This window comes from Numenius arquata, chromosome 1 (assembly GCF_964106895.1).
Source record: "Numenius arquata chromosome 1, bNumArq3.hap1.1, whole genome shotgun sequence".
Lineage (NCBI taxonomy): Eukaryota > Metazoa > Chordata > Aves > Charadriiformes > Scolopacidae > Numenius > Numenius arquata.
Genome location: NC_133576.1, coordinates 18,263,937 through 18,285,636, shown reverse-complemented (window position 1 = coordinate 18,285,636; position 21,700 = coordinate 18,263,937). Strand labels below are relative to the sequence as shown.

General features: G+C 40.4%; 1 protein-coding gene across 1 annotated transcript in view; it reads left to right on the top strand.

Moving 5' to 3' along the window:
• IMPG2 (interphotoreceptor matrix proteoglycan 2) overlaps positions 1-21,700 on the top strand; it is a 56,652-nt gene that overhangs the window by 19,305 nt on the left and 15,647 nt on the right. Inside the window, exons 4-9 of the mRNA XM_074164093.1 lie at positions 4,890-4,921; positions 5,018-5,041; positions 14,774-14,823; positions 15,284-15,375; positions 18,291-18,452; positions 20,564-20,622. Coding sequence (XP_074020194.1) covers positions 4,890-4,921; positions 5,018-5,041; positions 14,774-14,823; positions 15,284-15,375; positions 18,291-18,452; positions 20,564-20,622 — 419 coding nt within the window. The remainder of the gene's footprint in view (positions 1-4,889; positions 4,922-5,017; positions 5,042-14,773; positions 14,824-15,283; positions 15,376-18,290; positions 18,453-20,563; positions 20,623-21,700) is intronic.

Below are 21,700 nucleotides of genomic sequence, written 5' to 3'. Positions count from 1 at the left end.
ATCCCCACCTACCAAAAGTCAACTTGAAAAGCTCCTGGGACAAGGTACAAAACCTGCAATTGTGTTGACTCAGTAGTACTTTTGTTTAGTATTGACTTCTCAGCCCTGAGAAGTCCCCTGAGACAGCAGCAGCTCTATCTGTTTCAGTGTGTTTGGAGCACAGACTAACTGCTCAGTGCGGGAGACTAGGCTAAAAGGGGCAGAAGGCAACCCTGCCTTAGGGTGCCTTAATGGGGAGCATAACAAAACACACATCCTTAGCATGAAATGGGCACTTAGCAATGTAAAATGCATGATTTTGCCTGACTTCTGAGCTGTGTTCAAAGGTGGGATGTAGCACCCCGATGATGTAATCTGTAGCCACTTACTCCTGGTGCTGTAGCTTCTGACCACCTCACACAGTAGATGATTTTGTCTTCCTAAGGTTCTTCTGAGGCAAAAAGACCTCTCCTGCTATCTCTCCTCTTCCTGTTCTGTGGTGTTCCTTGCTAACCCGTCTTTCTCTGTTTAATCAAATGTCCTAATCAGTTTCCAGTATCTTTTTGATCACTGACATTAACATCACATACATCACATTAACATCACATACCTTAACATTTCTTTCTTTGCATAAAACATCTTCAGTTTCTTCTAAATCTGGAAAAAAGCTCCTTCTGCCCTTTTATACCCCCCACCTCTTACAGATGCAAAAAAAATTTTCATCTGTTGCCGTCCTTTGAGCCATTCTGTCAGATTTCCTTCACTCTCTCTCTTATCCCCACACTTACTATTCTTCTGTTGACTACGGCTCTTTCTTTTTGCATTGCAAGTTTTAGTTAGCTTCCTCTAACTTAAAAAAAACCCAACAAACAATAAACCTTTTCCCCATATATGCAAATAGGTTACTTAACTCCAGTTGCTTCCCCGAATCTTGCTCCATCTCCCTTTCATCTCCTAAGCTCTTACTGTGTTAATTCTTTCTCTGGTCACTCTCCTCCCCTAACAGCCTAAGTCTTCCTTCTCAGTCTCTCTGATGCCCGCACAGCACAGAAACTGTCAGCAGTGTGGCCTGTGCTCATCTCTTTCTGGAAAGAGCTCAGAACTGAGACTTCATCCTCATCACCCTTGATCAGCTCCTTTACTTTGCAAATCTGTAGTTCTTCCTTGTTTTCCCTGTTTTTCACCTCATTTCTAGATAGCACTGCCTAACACACTGAAGAATCACTTCTATGTTGAGCATTCACCTCTGCTGTGGAGCTGATTCCTCCTGGACAGACTGGACCCTTAGCTTGTTTCTGACACCTTACCATGGATCTCCAGCTTTCATTTCAAGTTGAACATGGTTAAAACAATTTCTGTTCCACTAAGCTTTCCCTGCTGCCTCTCCTCGTGCGCACTCTAGAGCATATTTTCATCTTATCTGTCAGGGCTGTGCCTCAGAGTACTGCTCTCCATCCTGGTCTTTCCCTCTAGCTTCAATTCTGGACATTGTCATCCATCCCCTTGGATTCCCCCCAGTGCTTTGGCCTTGCCTGCATGAGAGTGTGGTTCTGCCACGCACTGTGGTGGGGAATCAGGACAGGCAAAGAGAGAATCATTTCTTGTTATGACTTTCCGGTTGGAAATTATGCATACAGATGGGTTAAATCAAAAATGTTTAGTACAATCCTACACAGATGGGATTAAATTAATATGAGATTGTTTAAGATCTCCTTGACATTTCCTCCACCTTTTTCTCCTGCCTGGAATTATCTCTGAGATTGTCTTCTGTGCATAATGATTATCTGAGAATCAGACAAGAGTATCCTATAAAATTGCCTTTCTGCAAGTTCAAGGGTCGGCAGGAGCTCATCCATCCTGTCTGTACTGTATGTGATTTGTGGTGTTGTGGTCACCTGTATTTAATTCTATGGACTTTTATTAATTTGTGATAGTTTTGCATTATTTAAAACTAACTGTGGTTTGTTGAGAAAGGGAAGCACTACTGCAACTGACACAGAACTCAGCTCCCAGCTTTAGAAAAGCTGAAAGAATAATGTTATGAAGATCTCGCTTCAAGAGAACTAATTTTATACAAAGCAGCTGCCAGAGGTAGCTTCACTGAGTATAAGCCATCCCCTGGAGCTTTGGTGTGGCTGCTGCTGCTATGTAGAACTATTTATAGATCAAGTATTCAAAGGGTAAAGAAGTTAATTAATCCTTGCAGATCCTTGTGTGGTAGGTATGTTTATAACTCCATCTTGTTAATGAAGGAACTGAGCCAGAGAGTTGAAGTGATTTGGCAAAGGCTATTCTGTACTAAACGAGAAACCAAGCCAGTATGGGAACTCCAAAGCCCTTAGCTTCTAATTAGGGGGAAAAGGTGCCTGTTTGCCATGAAATTAAAATATGTCAGTGCTTGCCCCCACCCCAGACTGGAATGCAAGTTAGACATTTAAGAAAGAGGAAGGCAATAGCACTACAAACTATTGCAGACCATGCCAGCTTAGCAATACGGGGTGCATCATTTTCACATCCTCAGTTGAAAAAAACCTCACATTTAATGTAATAAAAAAACCAAGTCTTGTATTTCAGTCTGCAGGACTGAGTGAATCCCAGCCGTTGAATCCAGGGGGAGATTTTGTCTGAGAAAAAAATTGCGAAAAGTCAGGTTATTGAAACAGCCATTTAAAGCATGTAATCCTTTAAAGTTATTTCACAAAAGATGTGATTTGCAATGAAGAGAGAATATTCTGTCCTGAACTAGGTGAATTAAGAAATAAACCAGCTGCCCCACACAGAAGAAAATTTAAATTCAAAGTCAATCATATAGTAGTAGGACTCACTAGTTTACTACAAAATTGGATGACAACTTAGTAATTTGATGCCTTTTTTTAAAATGTTGATGTGGAGACAGTGTGTCCTGTTTGTTATTCTGGGCCTTGCCATTAAAATAATAATTTGGCATTTTAGGTGTGGTTCTTACAATTTCTTTTTGTAATTTATTGAAGAGAAGACTTGGAAATAACAAGACATATTGTTCAAGTCCTGGGACCCAGGCTCAGGAAAGCTGGCTGCCACCAGCTTCTCAGGCTGCCCTGCAACAGAGCTTTGGCCAAGGCACCCCTCGCTGGGGTGTCTCCTTTTCCTTACTGCATGAAATGATCAGGACTATACTGACCTCTGCTGTCAGTGGCCTTTGTGGACTAGTGAGTTAACCTGGGTACAGACTACCAGGTGGTATTAAAAAGACGTGTGGGTCCCCTAATAACCATGTTTGTTTTTAATAGCATCTACAAACTGCCTTGAATGACTGAATATGGAAGAAAAGCTCTTTTCTAATAAACAAACACCTTTTATTGTATGGGTTATTGCTTATATGTAACGTTCCAAAAGCTTGTAGAGAGCGAATCAGTCTCTCTCTTCCTTGCTGATCCCAGTGCCCTAAAGCTTAGTACAAGCACTGTATAGAGCAGTGTAATGAACCCTTAAAAAAATACAGTCCAGTTTTATTGGCCCTGAGTTAGACTTTTCACTGTCAGACTACCTAGTCTTGCTAGTTTCTTGGTTTGTTACTTAAAACTGGTCTCTCTGTGTCTTAATTTTTCATAGTAAAGTATTCATTTAATGGACTTGTAAAATACAGGCTGGCCAAAGGACATGCTGAAAAGCAAACTGACTGAAATGAGTATTTTGGCAATCCCTCAGGCTGATATCCAGGCTGCCTGCCATTCTAGCTGTGATCACACTTACTGTCCACAAATGTCCTGGAAAGAAGAGAAAGGTAGTCCTTGCGGTGGCTCCGAATCAATAAAAACTGAACTTCTAGACTTCCTTAGAAGCACAGGTGAAGAGAAAAAGAGCAGGTTAACCTGCTCAGAAAGCCTCTTTTGCCTTTTCATTCCTCCTTCACAAAAAGAATCACCAGGATAGCTTAGAGTGACAGTCCTTAAGTCACTAAATACATAGGGTTGTTTTGCAGAGAGGTTTTCAAAGTGGAAATAGTATGTCTTAAGTTTATTGTAACTGAACTTCAAAGTAGATATTTGAGTGGATCCAATTTGGCTTGAGTTTTTACTGAAAAATACATCTGCATTGATTATGTAAAGAAAGCCAGCCCAATAAACAAACCACCAAACAATCCCTTTTTCCTCGAAACCAGAGAGAAACAGAAATTTTGTGGCTGGACAATAGTCTTCTATAAGTATTTTGTATTCTGTTCACATTGGTACAGCAGCAGGATACAGCATTATTCCTCAACAGCTATCATGCTGCAAACTGCTCAGGATTTTTTCCACTTCTTGTGGGATTCCTCACAGAAACTCCTGTGACTCATTTCTAGAACCAACGGCACTAGTGCCACAAGACTTCTGATGAACAATTGTGAACTGTGTAGGCCTACCTTACTCTTTATACACCAATAAATGAAAAAATGTCATCCCTGTCACTTGTATAACAATAAAAAAAGTCATCAGGTGAACCCTACTATGTTACTTTAAGCTGTTAACTGTACTTTCAAAAAGATGGTTTTAAATCTATAGACAAGTAGCAGAAGTAATATTGTATTTCTTAAGACCGCTGCTTAAAAGGATCTGATTGCTAGCTCCTCTGAGGTGAGAGAACATTGTTCCTGCAGAACAACATAGTAAAATGCAGAAATGCAGAACATGCAGAGCATCTTCTGCCAAACCTAATGCTCTTTACAGTGTCTGTTGTTCAGTGTCGGTTGTATTTTGGAAATGTAGGAGACATTTTCTTTTCAACAGCGACATTGTTAATAAATTTTGAATTCAACAAATGATCGTAGAATAAAGAAAATAGAATTATTTTGGCACAGGGGAGGAAACAAAGTGGTATAAACTGCATTTCAATGCCTTTCACCTTATTATACTTGAATATACTTAGGGTTGGTTTGTTTGTTTGTTTTCCAGAAACTGTCCTATACGAAGGAAGCAATGGGCAGGTGAGTGTGTTTGCCTTGCACTTTATTCTCTGTGGAGATATAACAGCAGGGCTGAGTTGTGACATTTTGTAACCTTTTCTCTCTTTTTCTTTTCAGCTCCTGCACTGATTGGTCATGTGGGTGAGTAATTTTTCATTTTTAAAAGCTCCTGATCGGGTCTTTCTCCAGTTCTTGCTGCTGCTGGTGTTGATTTGTGCACTGAAGATGAAGAAAATTCACCTTTGTGGAAAAGGGCATATAGAAAAGTGTGGTGGAGAAATCCTGTGGTTCTTGCATGTGAACCTCTACCAGGCTGTCCTAGCGTGCTCAAAATATCTCAGCCAATCTGGGGCTTGTACTTTTGCTTAAGTATGTCATCACCTTGTTGGCCGTCGGGCACTGATGCAGGCTATTTACCTGAAGAGGTTTAGTGGGGGAAATCTATTTTGGGAAAGAGATGTGTCCATAGTTACTTGTGTTAGCATTCTGGTTATCCTGCGAACCTTTCCCAAAGGCTTTAAGGTAGTCCTGGTCATCATTACAACAAGCAATAAAGTGGAATGTTTCTGAAATGCCTTTTAAAAAACCTTTTGAGAGAGGTACTCTGAAAACAGTTACAAGGGAATTGGCTCCTCACAGTTTTAACAACGCATTAAAAATGAAAACTAGTCTGAATTATGGCTTCAAAGCAAACTTGAACTTGACCTGTTATTTTCATGTCTTTTTTGAGCTGAAAGGAAAACCAGTTAAAATTATTATTACTCCATTCCTACTCAGAATTTAATCTAAGCTATTACTTTTAGAGCAATTCAAGCCTAAACAACCCAGTGCTGAACTCACCTGAAAAACTGGCAGGTTCAATTCCCTGCTTTACAGGCCACATAAAGCTATGATAAATACAAGTAATTAATGTACTGGGAAGAGTAATCATTTAAGAGACTTTAAAAAAAACCAAACCCTAACTTCCCAAATGAGATATCATCATAATGAGTTCATAACCACAACATTATATATTAAAATTAATAACATGAGATGATAAGGTGTTATGGTTTGAGAGAACCCATAACAATCTATTGTCGTTAAACAATTATTCTCTCACCCGATGACCCCTCCCCACCCGGAAAGGGGAATCGGGGAACACAAAGAAACACAAGGGTTGAAATATAAATAGATTTAATAGACTAAGACTAAATAATTAACAATAATACTAAAGAACTAGTATTAATCCCGATACTGATATAGGATATACAGGAATTATACTCAGCCAATTCTATCAGCAGGAAGCTGTGCACTCCCAGCAGTGGACAGCAAATGGCGGACACTGTGAGTGCAATGGCTTCAGGAGGAAGGGAAGGCCTCAGGGTTCCGGCACGGGGGCAAGGAGTTGTCTGGACCGCCGCCATCAGGGAGAGAGAGAGCTATGCAGCAAACTTTTCTAATTTATATTGGATGTGACATTCATGGTATGAAATAATCCTGTTGGCCAGCCTGGGTCAAATGCCCAGGCCTCACTCCTCCTTGTCCCTGCACCTGGCTCGAAAACACCAAAACCTTGAATCCCACAGAGCCTGGCTGGCTATAAAATAAATAGTTTCACAAATTCAGACACTAGAGTCTTCTAAAAGTGCAATTTTCCCCAGCATTAGAAGAAAAGTTAGTCCTGTGTCTCTCAACCCAGGACATAAGGGCAAAAGTGATTCCAAGAGATTGGTTTCTCTCTGTCCTATTGAGCCGAACACTCCTCTGACATGAACACTTCCCGAAGCCTCCAGGTACTCTCCATAGCATACATCTGTTCAGAACTTTCTCTGTTGAGAAAGCAACATTTACCAAACTTTTATATGCTTTTCTTTTCAAAGAGAAAATAAATTAAAAAAAAAATAATCTTATCCTCGTAAACTTTGTGGGTCCGAATCTTCCTTGTAATTAGCAGTCATTCTCTAGACTAGTTTTTACGTGAATGGAGCCACATCTTATTTATCAGAAACTGTGAATTTGGAGATACAGTTATCTCAGTTTGAATGTCGAAGGCTGAAAGAAATCACCTTTCTGAAGACGTTTGAGTTTGAAAACCTACTGTATCCAGCTATGTGATCATTCAGGAAATCTAGTAAATGTGGAAATATATGAGAGGAATTAGAGTCAACACTAATTACTCTAGAGTCACTGCATGCACTGGGCTAAACAACCTAACAATGCAAAAAGCCCAACACTTGATTGAAAGGTGGATCAGTGATTAATGTTGTATTTGTACAAAAGCCATCTTATCAAGTGCTTTGTGACGGGCATTAAAGGGGCTCCAGTTGACAATTGGCAAGCTTTACCCAATTTAATTCACTGTTGGGCTCTAGGGCATCACTCTCAAAAATACACTGCTTTTATCCCTGTATATATTACTTCAGATTGTTTATAGCATTAGGATGGGATCTTTGTTATCACCATCAGTTTAAACTTTGGTTTTACTATATCTTCCCTGAAAGTTGTTGTTTGTCTTGTGCTTGGATGTGATCGATAGTGTTTTATAGCATAAGGAGAGCATAGATAATGGAGCATCAGGAAGAAATTAATATAAATTGTTTCAGTAATATTAAAAAACACAGACTTATTCTAGGAGCATTCTGGACATCTTAGAGCATTCATGGTTTAAGATGTGAAGTTTCTAAGCTAGGGCTAATAAAAACAAAGCCATGATTGGCTCTCATGGGTAGAAGAGGTCTCACCTAACTTCAGACATCTTCCATCAAGGAATGAGCAAGTCATCTCAGTATTGCCAACAGAACAGCCAACATTATTATTTCATGCAAAAATATACTAGACCTCCCAGTACACATCAGAATAAAATGAAGACCTTTTTAAAGTGTTCTGTAGGAAGTCAGAATAATAACCCAACCCAGGATCAATCCCAGTCCTTCAGGCACAGTGTGGGAAATCCAGTGTCAAGTCGCTCCTGCACAGAAGGAGACGGGAGTGCTGTTCTGCCAGCTCCTGGGCAGTGCTGTAGTCACCTGCTGACCCACACGTGCAGAGAGGGGCTGGCCCAGTGCAGGGAAATGCAGTGATTTGAGTGTGGCTGTCTTGCCACCCTTTGCCATCTGTGTCAGAAAGGGAATTGGCCTAGTGTCCTGTCTCATGGGATGGCAGGACTATCCTAAAGCACCAGCTTTAGGTATCCAGATGTTCAGGTGACGCTCCCACGTTGCTAGGGAAGGACAGTCTACTCCAGAGGATGCCTCGAAGCAGGGGTCTGACAGAGGTGCTCTGACTTGTCCTCCGGGGAAGTCCAGTTTGTCTGATGAATGTGCAGAAGCAGCCATTTCAGGTTGGAGGACTAGTATTAGGCGTATTTCTCAGTCTGTTTTCCCATTGATAAGAGCATAGGAAATTTTGCAATAGGTTCACTCTCCAGAGCATAGCCCAGGCACAAGAAGCTAAAAGAATGTTTTCTTTTCATGAGCTTTGACCATTTCTTTTTTTTTTTTTTCCCTGTGAAACAATTGTTTCCATGAAACAATTTCTTAATTTGGGGCTGATCTGGAACAGAAGTCAGGCACTTGATATCTGTCAGTCATTTTACCTACACTACCTTTCTAGATTAAAGCAAAACTATGCTGAAAGCTATAAACAGCTGTAGAATTGAAGCTGTGACTTAAATTATTTAATACAACTCATATAATACTACCTCAGTGTCAATACTGTGTCTCTATCTAACTGGAAAAAGCTGGTTTCAGCTAGTTAAATGCTAGGACGGTTTTAGTGTAGCCTGCGGAAAGGTGGCTTGTACTTGTGTAATTTACTTCCCAGAATAACTCACAATCCGGCATTACTGACAATTGCGTAACAGCAGGATGAAAGTTTGTTCCCGTAAGGCTAGTGCACGCATTCACATAGGTTAAACGCTCAGCTAGCCTGGCCTTTTAAGGAACTAAGGGATTAATTTAAGTACCACTGAGGAGAAAACCTCAAAGGAAAAGTAATATATGGGACATAATCCAGAGGTGTATGGAGCAGCCCAGTGGACACGATGCAGTTTGCTCCAGGTGGAACTGCAGGAACGCTGCATCACCTAAAGACTTTTAATGATTGCTTTATTCAGTAGGCCATTAGGACTTTGCATAATGAATTTTGCTCTCTTAATATTGGAGTATGTCTCATGGCAATAGGGCAGCCGTTCTGTCTAATTCCTAGGGGGTCAAAAGCCAGACCCTGAGAGTCAACTGAAGGCAAAGGAGTAGCACAAAATTGCTGGAGTAGAAAACTAGAATTTTTATGTCATAGCCTTGCTTGAATGCTGAAGAAAAGATAAGGAGTATGGGATAGTTGAAGAGGATTAATATAATGTACTACATTTTCACTTCTTTAATAGAAGCATGTGTCCTTTCTGACTGGTACTTGCTGATTCTGGACTCACCGAAATTAGTCACAATAAATCATGTCCAGGCCTCCTTTGTTCTGTCCACATTCTCTCCTTTGAAATACACTGGCAAATTTAGGATCCATATTTCATCAGTGATGGCAGCAATGGTTGATGGTGTTAGCAACTCAATTTTTGTACCTTTTATTTGAATGTGTTTCATGAAAGAAAAATACTTGTTTTCTGCGCTGGGATCATTTCAGCAGTTCTGCTTGCAGTGGAGACATACCTGAGCTCCTTCACTGTCTGCATGTGGATTTGGCAACAATATTGCTCGTTTCAGAAATTTTTGAGTATCTGCACAGCTTTACCCCATGTGAAGAGTTCCACACTGCTCCCCTTCAGTTGTGCACACTGTCAGATTGCACATATGAAAGCTTTGTCCTGCTTTAATTAAAAACAAGAGGTCAAAATTCAAGAACTACCTCAATGAAAATTAAGATAAATGCAAGTACAATTTAAAAAGAAAAGAATCCGAATACAAGGCTCGGTCTTGCACTCTGTACTTGGATAAAAATACCTCTGAAATTGCATACTTACTTAGTTCAAGGATGTGTGATTAAAATAGTTAAAAAGGAGAACATCAGACTATAAAATGATTTTCTGTTCTTTGCACAATATGAGTATTGAAATAATAATGTTTAAGAAAAATAAACGCTTGCCATAGCAAATTAGACTTTAGGACATTCAAACTGATAAAAAAACTGATGGATATCTGGAACACGTAGTACAAATCTGAAGATGGTACCTTCTTCAACCACAGAGTTGAGTTTGTATTAAACCTTGAGAAAGAATGTAGAGAAAAATGTAACTAATACCTTTATAAAATTTCATGGAGGGGTGCAGTGGTATCACCGATGCCCCCTTTGACAGGTCTAGAGTGGTATTTCTCCATAATAACATTGCATAGCTGCACAAAAAAACTTGTTTGGGCTCTACAGTTGCTTGTGGGTCAATGGGACACTGTGCATTGGTGGACTGGAACCTATCAAGTCTTTTCCTGATAGGACTGATGTCACACAGAAGAACTCACCGTGGGGTTTGAAGAAGGGGAACGTAGGCTCTATTTGTGAGCTGTGTTTGCTGTATTAATACGTATAGGCTGTCCATAAGCACTGTTTGCTTCAGATCAACTTCTGAGGCCCTTATGGGTCTTATCTTCCACGTGCCAGGATCCAGGTGTCTAACAGAGCTGTCTGATCTGAAGCTGGTTGTTTCTGCCTAGGAAACACAGTGTAGTGTTTGTTCTGCTGCTTAGACGTCTGCTTGTGCGTATTCCTTCCTGCCTCTCCATACATATGTGTATGTTTTTATATTTTGCTTACTGCTCAGCCAAGGTGGTCCAGGGCATCCCTCATGCAGGTAGGACAATAGAAATTGCATTTCATGTGTCTGTGTCTCAAATTCACAATAAGCTCTTACTGGATAGTCCTTCCACCTGGAGTAGCTTGCTTGTATAGGTATAGTTAAACATAATGCCTGGGCCCTGGAATAGTCCTGGGACAAAAAAAAAATATAATAAAATCCCTGATATTTTAAATGGTGTGACTGAGGGGGAATTTGAATCTGTGTTTACTTTGAAGAGCAGTGTGTTCAGGCAAATCAGTATACGCATTGTCCTGTGCATTTTGAGTGGCTTCCTTAGAGGTACCTAGTAATATTGCTGCTTTTTTAGGAGATTAATAAAGTGGACATTTGAAAAACTTAAACATTAAGGGAAAGTAGAAGGCAAAAAGAAATGGATGCAAAAAGAAAGCAAATGTCACTGTTCCAGTAAAGCAATGAAAAAACAACATTGTGCATAAATAGAGGTTGGTTATAGCACAGTTTCTTAAAACAGTATTTTTATCCTCCTGAGAAAAAGCGGTAACTGTTAATTTGACCAAATTCAGTACTTGACTGGTCTTGCTTGGTTAAATTGATTAGGGTTTTACTAGGTGTTATTTAAGCCCTTGACTTTCAATTTCCAGCCAGCTGTGAGCTGGAATTTTGTCAAAAAATTGCTTAGCTCCTGGAGGGCTTGTAATTAAAAGTCCCTCAGTGCTAGTGAGAACACATTACCTGGCCTGGGCAAAGAGTGTGTCCTGCTGCTGCCTGAGGTGCTTTTCAGCTCTGTCATGGTTGCCCGGTGGCCTGGTTTGGCCTGTGGTTGCCACCACGTGGCTAGCCCCGTGCCTGAGCTGATGTTGCCAAGCGGGGCGTCCTGTGGGATGGACAGCTGCTGCTCATTTGAGTCAGGGACAGTGAGAGCACTCTGGAACCTTTGAAACCTGGAGAATTTTATATTGTTATGTCTATAACCTGTAATCCAATCTAGAATTAGTAGTCTACTAAATTTTAATTTTTTTAAACTAACTTTAGGCTTTTCCATTTGCAAACTGCTCCTCTTCTGAAAGTGTGATTTATATTCCAGCATTCTGCTTGTTTTTTTTCTTACCTGTTTTGAGGATTTTTTCCTTCAAAAACTCAAACGATTTAGTTGAAATGGATCTTGTGATGCCGGGTGAGGTGCCCAGGAGCCATCGGGGGGGATGCAGGGCATGGGGCTGCCCTGAGCCGGACACCGACCCACCCCAGGGCATGGCCAAGCCCCGCAGCCACGGTAGCGGCACCTCAGAGAAAACATGTTTAAGAAAGTGCAGAAACACTGCACAGCGAGAAGGGGAAGGAACAGAAAGAATGAGAAGTGGTGGCACAGGGAACGCCAAGGTGGAAGGTGGAGGAGGCGCTCCATGGCGGAGCAGGTATGCCCTGCAGGCTGTGGAGCACTCATGCTGGAGCAGGTAGACATTTCCTGAAGGAACTGCTGCCCCCGCAGGGCCCACACCGGGCAGAGGAGTCAGGAGTGAAGTTTAACCTGGGAAAGGGTGGAGGAAAGGTGGTGTTTTAATGTTTGTTTCTCACTGCCCAAATCTATTTATATGCAATAAATTAATTCATTTTTCCCCAAGGTGAGTCTGGTTTGCCCATGGAGGTAATTGGTAAGCAATCTTCCTGTCTTTTTCTCAGCCTGTGCACTTTTTAATCTTATTTTCTCCCCTGTCTCATTGAGAAGGAGTGGGAGAGCGGCTGGGTGGACATTGGGCCCTTAGCCAAAGATAACCCACCACAGAATTGGGCCCACAACTCATTTGGTCAGATAGCTTTTTAGGTCCTTTGGAGATGCCCCTAGTTACAGAACACATCTGCAGAAGGCTGGCAGGTACGATGTGGGATCCGTGGGCGACCAGTGCTGTCTGGGGCAGCATCTGGAGGTCAGGAATGCCTGGAGGCCCCTCAAAAGTAAAATCCCAGATTGTTTCACCTCTTCTGAAAGTAGAATCATAGTTGATTCTGAACATACCATCATTAAAGATGATGCACTAAAATGCTTTGTTTACTGATGCTGTAATTTGGTGAGACTCTGGTATAGATGTAATTTAATGCCTATTGAAATTGATAAGAGTAATGCATCCCTGGAGTTAGGTGAATCTAACGGGAAAATGTTTCATCTGACCAATAAATAATTAAGCAATAGTTTTTATTTCACTTCTAAGATGATAAAAAAGTAGGGAAACTAGATCCCTCTAAAATATAACCAGCATTCTTAAGAAAATCTAAATCCTTTTAATGTGGGATTTTGGATTAGTTTTTTTTTAGCAGGAAGAAGTTGATGGTTTTTGAATGAGTTACTTGTGACTCTCTGTATGTGTGATGGCAGTGGCAGAGAGGATATCTTGTCTAAGTTATACTTGCTAGTAAAATTTGGCTTTCCACTCTTGAAAATCATTCCAAGATTTACTGAGGCTGTCAAAGAATCAGTAGAGAATTATCTTGCACTGTGCTGGCTGAAAGCAGGCAGCACTGTCCACGAGATGGAAGCAGACACAAATAACTGTACATTTCAAAGCTTGCATAGAGCTGATGGACTTTAGTTGTTCAGGAAAATATATGAAGTTTCTGTTTAAACTCTTGAATAAGTATTTTCTGCTTTGTTCATCTGGAGGTTATTTTATTTTTCATTAATATTTTATAATTGTTATGTAGATCCCAGCCAGTTTAACATTCCCTGAACTTACTATATTTTAACCATTACGTGCAGCATTAGCGAGTACCTCCTGAGAAAGGATGGGTGAAAAGATTCTTGACTTAAATAGAAAATTCATCAGGTTTGTCTTCAGGTCTGTGTATTTGCGAGTGTGTCTGTGAGAGGCAGGGGAAGAAACAGAGTTTGAGACATTAACGCAGTGAAACTATCATATGTTTGATCATATACGTGTGCCCCGTTTCATATGTAACTTTGGATCTGGTTGTCTGGCTGGTGCTGGAAGCCTTTGGTTTTTGGAGTGATACAGAGACTGATTATATGTCCTGAAGGAGGCAAAATATCCATTGTCTTTGACTGGAGTTTTGCTTGGGGACAAACTGCAAGACCAGTAATGTAGTATGTGAATCAAAAATCAGACCCGGCAAGGCTAGGAACCATGGCTCACATAGTATCAGTGCTTGCATATATGACATTTCCCATTGCTGCAATGCTTATTTTACGGCACAAGTATGACCACCAATAAAAAAGGAGTTCCACGAGAAGTGACAGAAGTATCTCAATGCAGTGACCTTCAAAATTTTTCTGAAGTTCAGTTTCTCTGCATCACTAAAACTTCCAGTCTTACAGATTGGGCTGTATATAATAAAGTATAACAAACCTGAAAAATACTTCTTACTTCATTCAGGAAAGACTTGTTTCTGTCAGAGCGTGTCTCCCACTCTTGGTAACTTGAACAGTTGCTCAGGGCTTACACAATTGGCCCCAGGGAACTTGAGTTTACTGTAAGAGCCATGTCAAAGCTTTTAGTTTGTCTTCAGGCTGACAGCCTCCATCTGATTTTTACCTGAGATGTTTTTCTTTTTCACATTTGGCCTAGAGTTGTTTTGTGTGTGTGTGAATGCTATAATTGGATTTGGAAACTGATGCATTTTGAAGATTTCTAAATAAGCAGGGTAAAAGTCATGATAAGAACCCATCTTCTTGCAGTGATTTCAGTACGGTTATGATGTTTTAGTGCACTGGAGTATTTGAAATACTGAAGAGTATTTTAAAAACTGAGCATTTTATAGAATATTACAGGTTATCTTTGTGTTCTATCTCTGGTTTTCACAATTGCTTCCTTTACAGAAATGCTAGAAGGCAAAATGTATTTTTGGGGGAGGACTCCAAGTCAGTTGGAATATAAAGAGGTTAGCAGCCTGGGGAGACACATGATGGTTTGTGTGATGCCAATGATCCAATATCTAAGTTGCAAAAGATAACTGAAATACTGCAAAGCCTAGTTTTTATGAAATTACCAGCAAAGCAGTACCATGACAAATTTCTTCCGCAAACATGCTTTTTGGTGTGGCAGCAGAATCACAGATAAATTAAAAACTAATAAATCTATCTCACCATGTCAAACTTCAATTTCTGATTTTATTTTATTTAGCAGTAATGGGACTCCAACTCCAGCTTCGGATGCTGATGTTACCACATTGAGAGGTCAGTTTTCATCTAACTCCTGTCAAGGATAATTCTGAATACTAGAAAATTGAGAAATTCGATGGTGTTTGGATTTGAGAAAGAACTGTGAATTCTTGCATCTCAAATAATGCTGTTTGTGATCTGGCGATCATGTTATATGCTAACATTCTTTTGTTATTGGGTGAATCATGGAAATCCTACTTGAGAAATTAGTTCTGTGTACTTTTTCCCGCACTTAATGTCATGTTCCCAAAAATACATCTGCTAAGACAGAACATTAACATTTTATTCTCATTAGCGCATTTGACACTTTTCCTCAGGCTATTCAGGTGTTTCCTGTGTTGTTTCTGTCATGATGATGGGAATAGGAATTGAATTTTACTGTTTATGCTTGCTGAGCTACTGCAGTGTTTATCTACATGTACATGGGTATAAAAAAACCCCTAAACAAAATAATACTGCTCTCTTTCAAACTCAGATGCAGCTGCCAATGTTCCCCCCCCCCATGAGATATCCATTGAGAGTCCTGTGAGTGGTACCATCCATGAGATCGAAGATGCAGACACTACTGTGAGTGGTTTTTTTTTTCATTTGGTTCAGCATTCTGTTGCCTTTCCTAAATAATACTGTTTCTGGTCATTTGCATTTCCTAGTACTTAAAGGTGTTGTTAGCATAGTATGTTAACACTAATTAAGATTTCATAAAAGCAGGGCAAGGTTGTTTGTTTGTTTTTTTTTTTAAACTCTAAAATAATTTTCTGGGTAGGTATTTTTTCATTTGCAGAGACTTTGCAATGCTGCTTCCCCCACAGTGAGACAGAATGAATCAGTTGATCTATCAGGTGAGGATTTTTCTAGTGACAGAGGACTACACAGGGAATGCCTAGGGCTTTTGAAAGCTCCGAGAAAAATGTGGAGCATTATTATTCCTATGGAAAGACAATACGCCTTCAATTGCTGTAGTAGTGTTTTGAGGGTCCATGTGTAGGACAGCTGAGAGCTGGCCTGGGTAGCCTTGAAGATTCCTTCTGATTCTCTGGTCCCTTTCCTCTGATGACATAGATGAACTTTTATTTATCATCTTTGCTTATCACCTTTACCTTGAAATCGAAACGAAACTCCCGACACAGGGAAGCCTACATCAAGTACTTGAAACATCTCTGTAAAAGTGAGCTGGCTTTCAGAAGTGCTGACCACCACATAGGTCCCAAGGAAGTATTTGTTTCCAGGAAACAGCTCCTCTGGATTAAAATTTAAGCCCAAACTCTGGATTCCAACTGCAGTATTTGTGGGCCTATATCACTGAAGAAAATTTTGCAAACCAGTGGTATGAATCAACTGGCGAATCAACTGGCTTTTTTTTTTTTTTTTTATAAATGTGAAACTCTCAGTGGATTTACTGAGAAGCTTACAAAGTTGCCCATGCTGCATATAAGCAGAAACTGATTTATGGTACTGGGTTTAACTGTGCGCTGTTCTGTAACCTAGTATGGCCATGAAACAAAGCTGGGCCAAACTGTACTTTCTTCTAGAGCTTTCGAGGCTGACTGTGGAGCTCTGATACTGTGCTTCCAAGAATAAATACTGTATATGAAACAGGCAGACATCTTCTGACTTGAGTCCAGGGTCTGACTTTATATTATGTACCAAGAACACTTGTGGTTTGGTCCTATGCACACCATTATTCTTTTTTGAAACAGAACTGCCTGAAGTCTGAGCAGAGAATAGGACCACTCAGTAAATCAGAAAGAAACCAGAATTAGATTGCTGCTGCTACAGTGTTTTCACTCCATACAGTTAGATCACACCTCATCATTGCTCTGTGCAGCCAAAATGCGTTGCAGATTACAAGACCAAGAGTGAGCAAAGCTCATCTTCTGCACTCATATGTTGACTGTAGTTTTGGTTTTGGGGGACTGAAAACTGATTGAAACTACATCATGTTGCAAGTAGCCATATGGTAGCAGCACTTACACGCCTGCTAAGTGCATATCTCTCGAACGCTAAATAGCTTTAAGTAGTGAGTGCACCAGTCACGCTCCTTAGCAAAGTTACCTAGTATAAAAGGGATGGGGGGGAGGAAGAGAATTTAACTAAAAATTTTTAGAGGGTCTCTAGACAATGTATAAGTTGCTCACTGGTGGCAGCTAAACTTTCTGCAGAAAGGTTTTTCCATTTCCTGTACCATACATAAAACAGGCTGCAGTTTTGCTGAGAAGGTCTGTTTTGTTGGCTCTCTTTTTTTCCTTTTTGATGGGGAAAAAGCAACAACTGCATGTAAGTAGCCAAAGACATTTGGCTATTTGGCTAAAGTTAACTTAAGCCAGCCTTCCCTCCCTTCTCCCACAAATCTCAATCTTTTGTTTCAAAACAAAACCATGAAACAAGATCTGGTTTTTCTCATATCTTTCAGTATACCACAAGGAATAGTATGCTGGTTGTAAAATGCTAGGGAACTAAGAAGAAAGTGTTTTTCCTGTGTTGCTCAGTCATTCAAATTAGATTAAAACTTGGAATTCACCGCTGCCTGTGGCATCCATGATAGCTGCACGCTTCCCTGATGCGTTGCACAGCTACTGCTGTGGGGCCCCTTCAGTGGAAGCCCACCAATTTAACTCAGCAGAGGTCCCCACGGATCTCCCAATGCCCATTGTATATCTGGGAGGATCCTTCACTTAGAGAGGCTGAACAACACAAGGTGTTGTTCTGAATGTAGAACTTGGCAAAGGTAACTTGTCTTCCAGGTGGAATAGTAAGTAGGAGCCTTGTGATAAATTAGTTTATTTTGGGTAAATCAGCCTATTGCTGACTGGGCAAGTGAACTGTTGCTGTATCCAGAGTTGCACTTTAAGTTGCTTCATGAACATTCCACACAGCTGGATTTCTGTTTGTAGCTGAGGTCAACTAGATGGCCTTGCACTACAGTAAAGATGTGCAAATGGAAAATAGAACTATCTGCAATACAAAAATTCTCTAAAAATGTTCTTGCTTAGTAGATTGCCTCATTAGTTGCTGCCTCTGTCCCTGAGGCTTCACGAGCATCCCATCATAGTGCAACGTGAACAGATATGCTTTGGACTGCAATTTTGACATGCCATTAAGTATACCCACGACCATCAGTGTGGCCCACCATAGTGCCCTGAGGTGTTCCTGTCCATGTAGCATTTACGGAATAGGCTCAGGTTTTCTGCCCCACCGAGAGCCAGAGAAGCTTCCAGGTTTGCAGCAGCTGGAGAAGTTTCTGGCCCACGTAACAAAGACGTTTGGACCCAAGCTTAGGAATGCAATGTGCTCTTGACAGATGGCAGACCATATGTACATATACATATCTAGGGATGCTTTTTATGTGGAGTAAATCCAGGATAGGTAGGAATCTGGTGTCTGCTGAGTAATGAGGACTTATTTCTTGGAAAAAACCCAAAGAGCAAAAGAAAAAAAAGGGATTAAATCACCTCTTGTTTTCTTCCCTCTTCCTTCCCTTCCAGATCAATAACGAGATAAAGAAGCAGGATGAGAAGCTAGCGAGACCTGCAACTGAGCAGATGATTGAGTTCAGCATTTTGATTGTTGGTGAAAAGTACAGTCAGGAGCTGAGCGACCCAGCCACTGTGAAGCGTCAACTGCTCTCTGAACAATTCATTTCTCAGGTGGTTACCTTTCCTGACATCCTTTTCCTTTTTGCTGGCTCTGCAAAACAACAGTAGCATGTAGCACATGTGTTAGGACTGCCTTTTTCTTATGGGCTCTGCAGGACCAGCTTAGGGCTTTTGTTGCTGGAGAATACGCACCCACTATGAGAATACTCTGTTTTGCCTGACGTGCTGCCCTTTTTGAAGTAGCAGGTGTCATACATTGTCTGTAGCATACCAGTTGCCAAACACCTATTTCTCTAGTTTTCCTTTTGTTTTTCATTAAATACCCTGGCTACCATTTTTGCAAGCAAAAGAGGTAAACGTATACTTTTGGGAGGATCAGAAAATTATGCTGAACCTCTGAATAAGGACATAGTCTAAACGGGACCTTTCTGAGAGACTATGCCTCTCTCCTTCTTTCCCTTTTCTGTTTTCATTAATTTACTTTGCCCCACGTTAGCAAAAGAAACAAAGCCAGATGTTATTAATAAAAGAAAAACATTTCCACTTCTTTTAGCCCTTTTAAAGAGTTCTAACAGGGTTAATTTTGCCCTTACCATTCTTTCAGAATTTTTCAGTACCTCTCCCTGTCAGTGTTACTGCAGAAAAGCTTTTAAACTCACAGAGAAGTGACAAGAATCTTGTTTACCTCTTGATGCAATTTTATTAGTTTTAGGACTTGGAAAATCTTAAATTTTAAAGATCTATTCAACATCTGTCTAGTGACCAGTCTGCCTAGAATTTTTTTTCAGTGCTTTCTAATCTTGTTGTCCGGTTTGAATTCCGTAATGTGGTTGATTTGAAACTGGGGAATGAAAAAGATAATTTGAGGGTCCTAGCAAACCAGCCTGCCCACGCCCTCAAAATGGCAATTTTATTACCATCGTTTTCTTGGGGCAGAGAGTCTGTGTTTCCTTTCTCTTGGGAGAGGCCTCTAGGATGCCATACGGTGGAGCATCATGCAGTTTATCTTTTCTTTAGCTTTGCTTCCTTCTTAGTCCCCTTTAGTTGGGGTTCTTAGTTGTATCCCTTTTACTGGCTAACCCTGTGCCAGATCCTGGGCCAGATGGGAAAGAGATGTACTCTTCACTGCAGCCAAAAAGCATCACCACAACTGTCACAAGTTGCTAGCGTAGGCTAGACATCTTAATTTTCCTAGCTGTGTGGCCAAGTAGCCATGCCATAGTGTGTGTGTGTGTGGAAGAAATGTCAGATGGGACAGAGTCCACCTGGCACGTGGATGTTCCACTCCTTTGATCTCTTGCCTGGTTTTTCTCTGTGCTTGGGATAAAGAAGCTCTTAAAAAAAGAAAGTCAGCAGCACTTCGATTATTTAAGTCTCACCAGAGACAGTTTAAAAATAGGGAGACTGGGGAGGGGAAGAAGAATTTGAGGAGTAAAAAATAATCCTCACCTGGCAAGGATCCTTTGGGGAAAAAAACCAACCCCAAACAGGCATGAACCTGCAATATTCTATTTCTTGGTTTTGTCTTGTGTAGTACAGCTGACTGCCGAATTAGGCCTGGACGTGCTGCCATTTTGCTGCTCCCAGCCGTCTCTTTTTGAGTAGTGCTGCCAATCACTCCTGAGCCCTTTGTATGTTTAGGGAAGCGGAGATGAGCCATGTTTTGCGCTATGTAATGTATTAGTGCCTCTTTGGAGTCAAAGAGGTCCCTGTTCCTACAGCAGCCACTGCTGCTCTTGTTTAAGTTGCTAAGGTCCAAAGCATTTTCCTGAATTCTTTTTACTCCAGAGGTTTGGGAGGTAATGGAAACCTTTTGGGCAGAGACCGGTTTGTGCTGCATAAATGAGAAAGAATGTACTCTGCTATGGGCAGTACGGATATCTGCAGAGTCTGTTTCAATTTCCCCTGCTTTGAATGTTTCTATATAGTTCTTGGGGATTGCTGGATGTTCTTCATGCTTTTTCTTTTCCTTTTCTGATAATGAAACAATGACATCATAACTCTTATTCCATAAAGAGAGAGAATATTCAACCATTTTTCTCATCTTCGATATAACAGCTCAGATACGTTTTTAGAAAATGTTGAAAGTACTTACTGAATTTTCACTAAGTAAGTAGGGTAGAGGAAATCTGTGTTAATTTTTTGTTTTCTTCTCAAAATAGATGGAAAGCGTATTTGAAGGACTACCTGGATACAAAAACATCCAAGTCCTGGATTACAGGTAAAAAGATACTGATGCATACGTGGTGATGGAGACTGATTGTGTATGATGGTGCAATATGCTGGCACCACTCTTGGAAGAATGGCGGGCATGACCGTGGGAGTTCCTAGGATTTATTAACCAAAGGCCAAGTGCCTTTGTATTTGGTACCTCTATATACAGAGGTTGAAACAGAAATACAGAACTGTATGTAAATGTAATCTTCTCTTTTTTGCTCCTGGCATCTGCCAGAAAATCTCACATGATGTGCTTGCCTTGATTTTAAGACAAGGCAGTTTTATTCAAGTTTCTGTCCTAAAATTAAAAGAGGTCTTTTCTAATTTAAAATTTATATCTGATACTTCTTCAATACCGTTGACGTGTCCTAATATTAATGAGCAAGAACACAGAAACCTTCTTGGAAAAATGTGGTGTATTTAAATTTTTTCCCAACTTCTTAATGTTAATTTGGGATGACTCTAAAGGTCGGTGTTTGAGATATGGAAAGGTCTTTCTCCCTTTGATCAAAGCAAAGGTCAGTGAATATTTTGATAAATGATTTGTAACGTTATAACTCTCTTTGTTCTTATAAATATTTTTAAAGACTAGTTTCTCAAATCAATTAGTGCCTCAGAGTGACATTTTAAGTTCATTTGGGAAAAAGGGGGATCCTGTATTGTGTGTTAAACATCTGATGCCTGGGTTTTGGGGTACATGGGTCAGAAATTATGATTCTTCTTGAATGGACTGGATATAACTTTCAGAATCTAGTGAGTTCATGAGTCAATCTAAATTGTGTTTTCTGTGAGACGTTGTAAGCTGTATATCTTATAATATTCCAGCCTATACATTCTAGCCAGAATACATGCAAGTAACAGCAGCTATAGTGAGAAAGGTTTTATGGTTGGAACCCTAAATTGCATTCATTTTCCATCTTACTCCCCACATTCTTCATTACTGCATACAAACTGTTTGTCCTTGTCATGCCTCGTTTCCTTGCATTTGTCACACAGAGAGGGGTGAGGTTGCTCCAACAATGTGTCAGAAGTACCAAAAAAGGATGGTATAGAAATGAAATTATTCAATGTTTAAAACAACA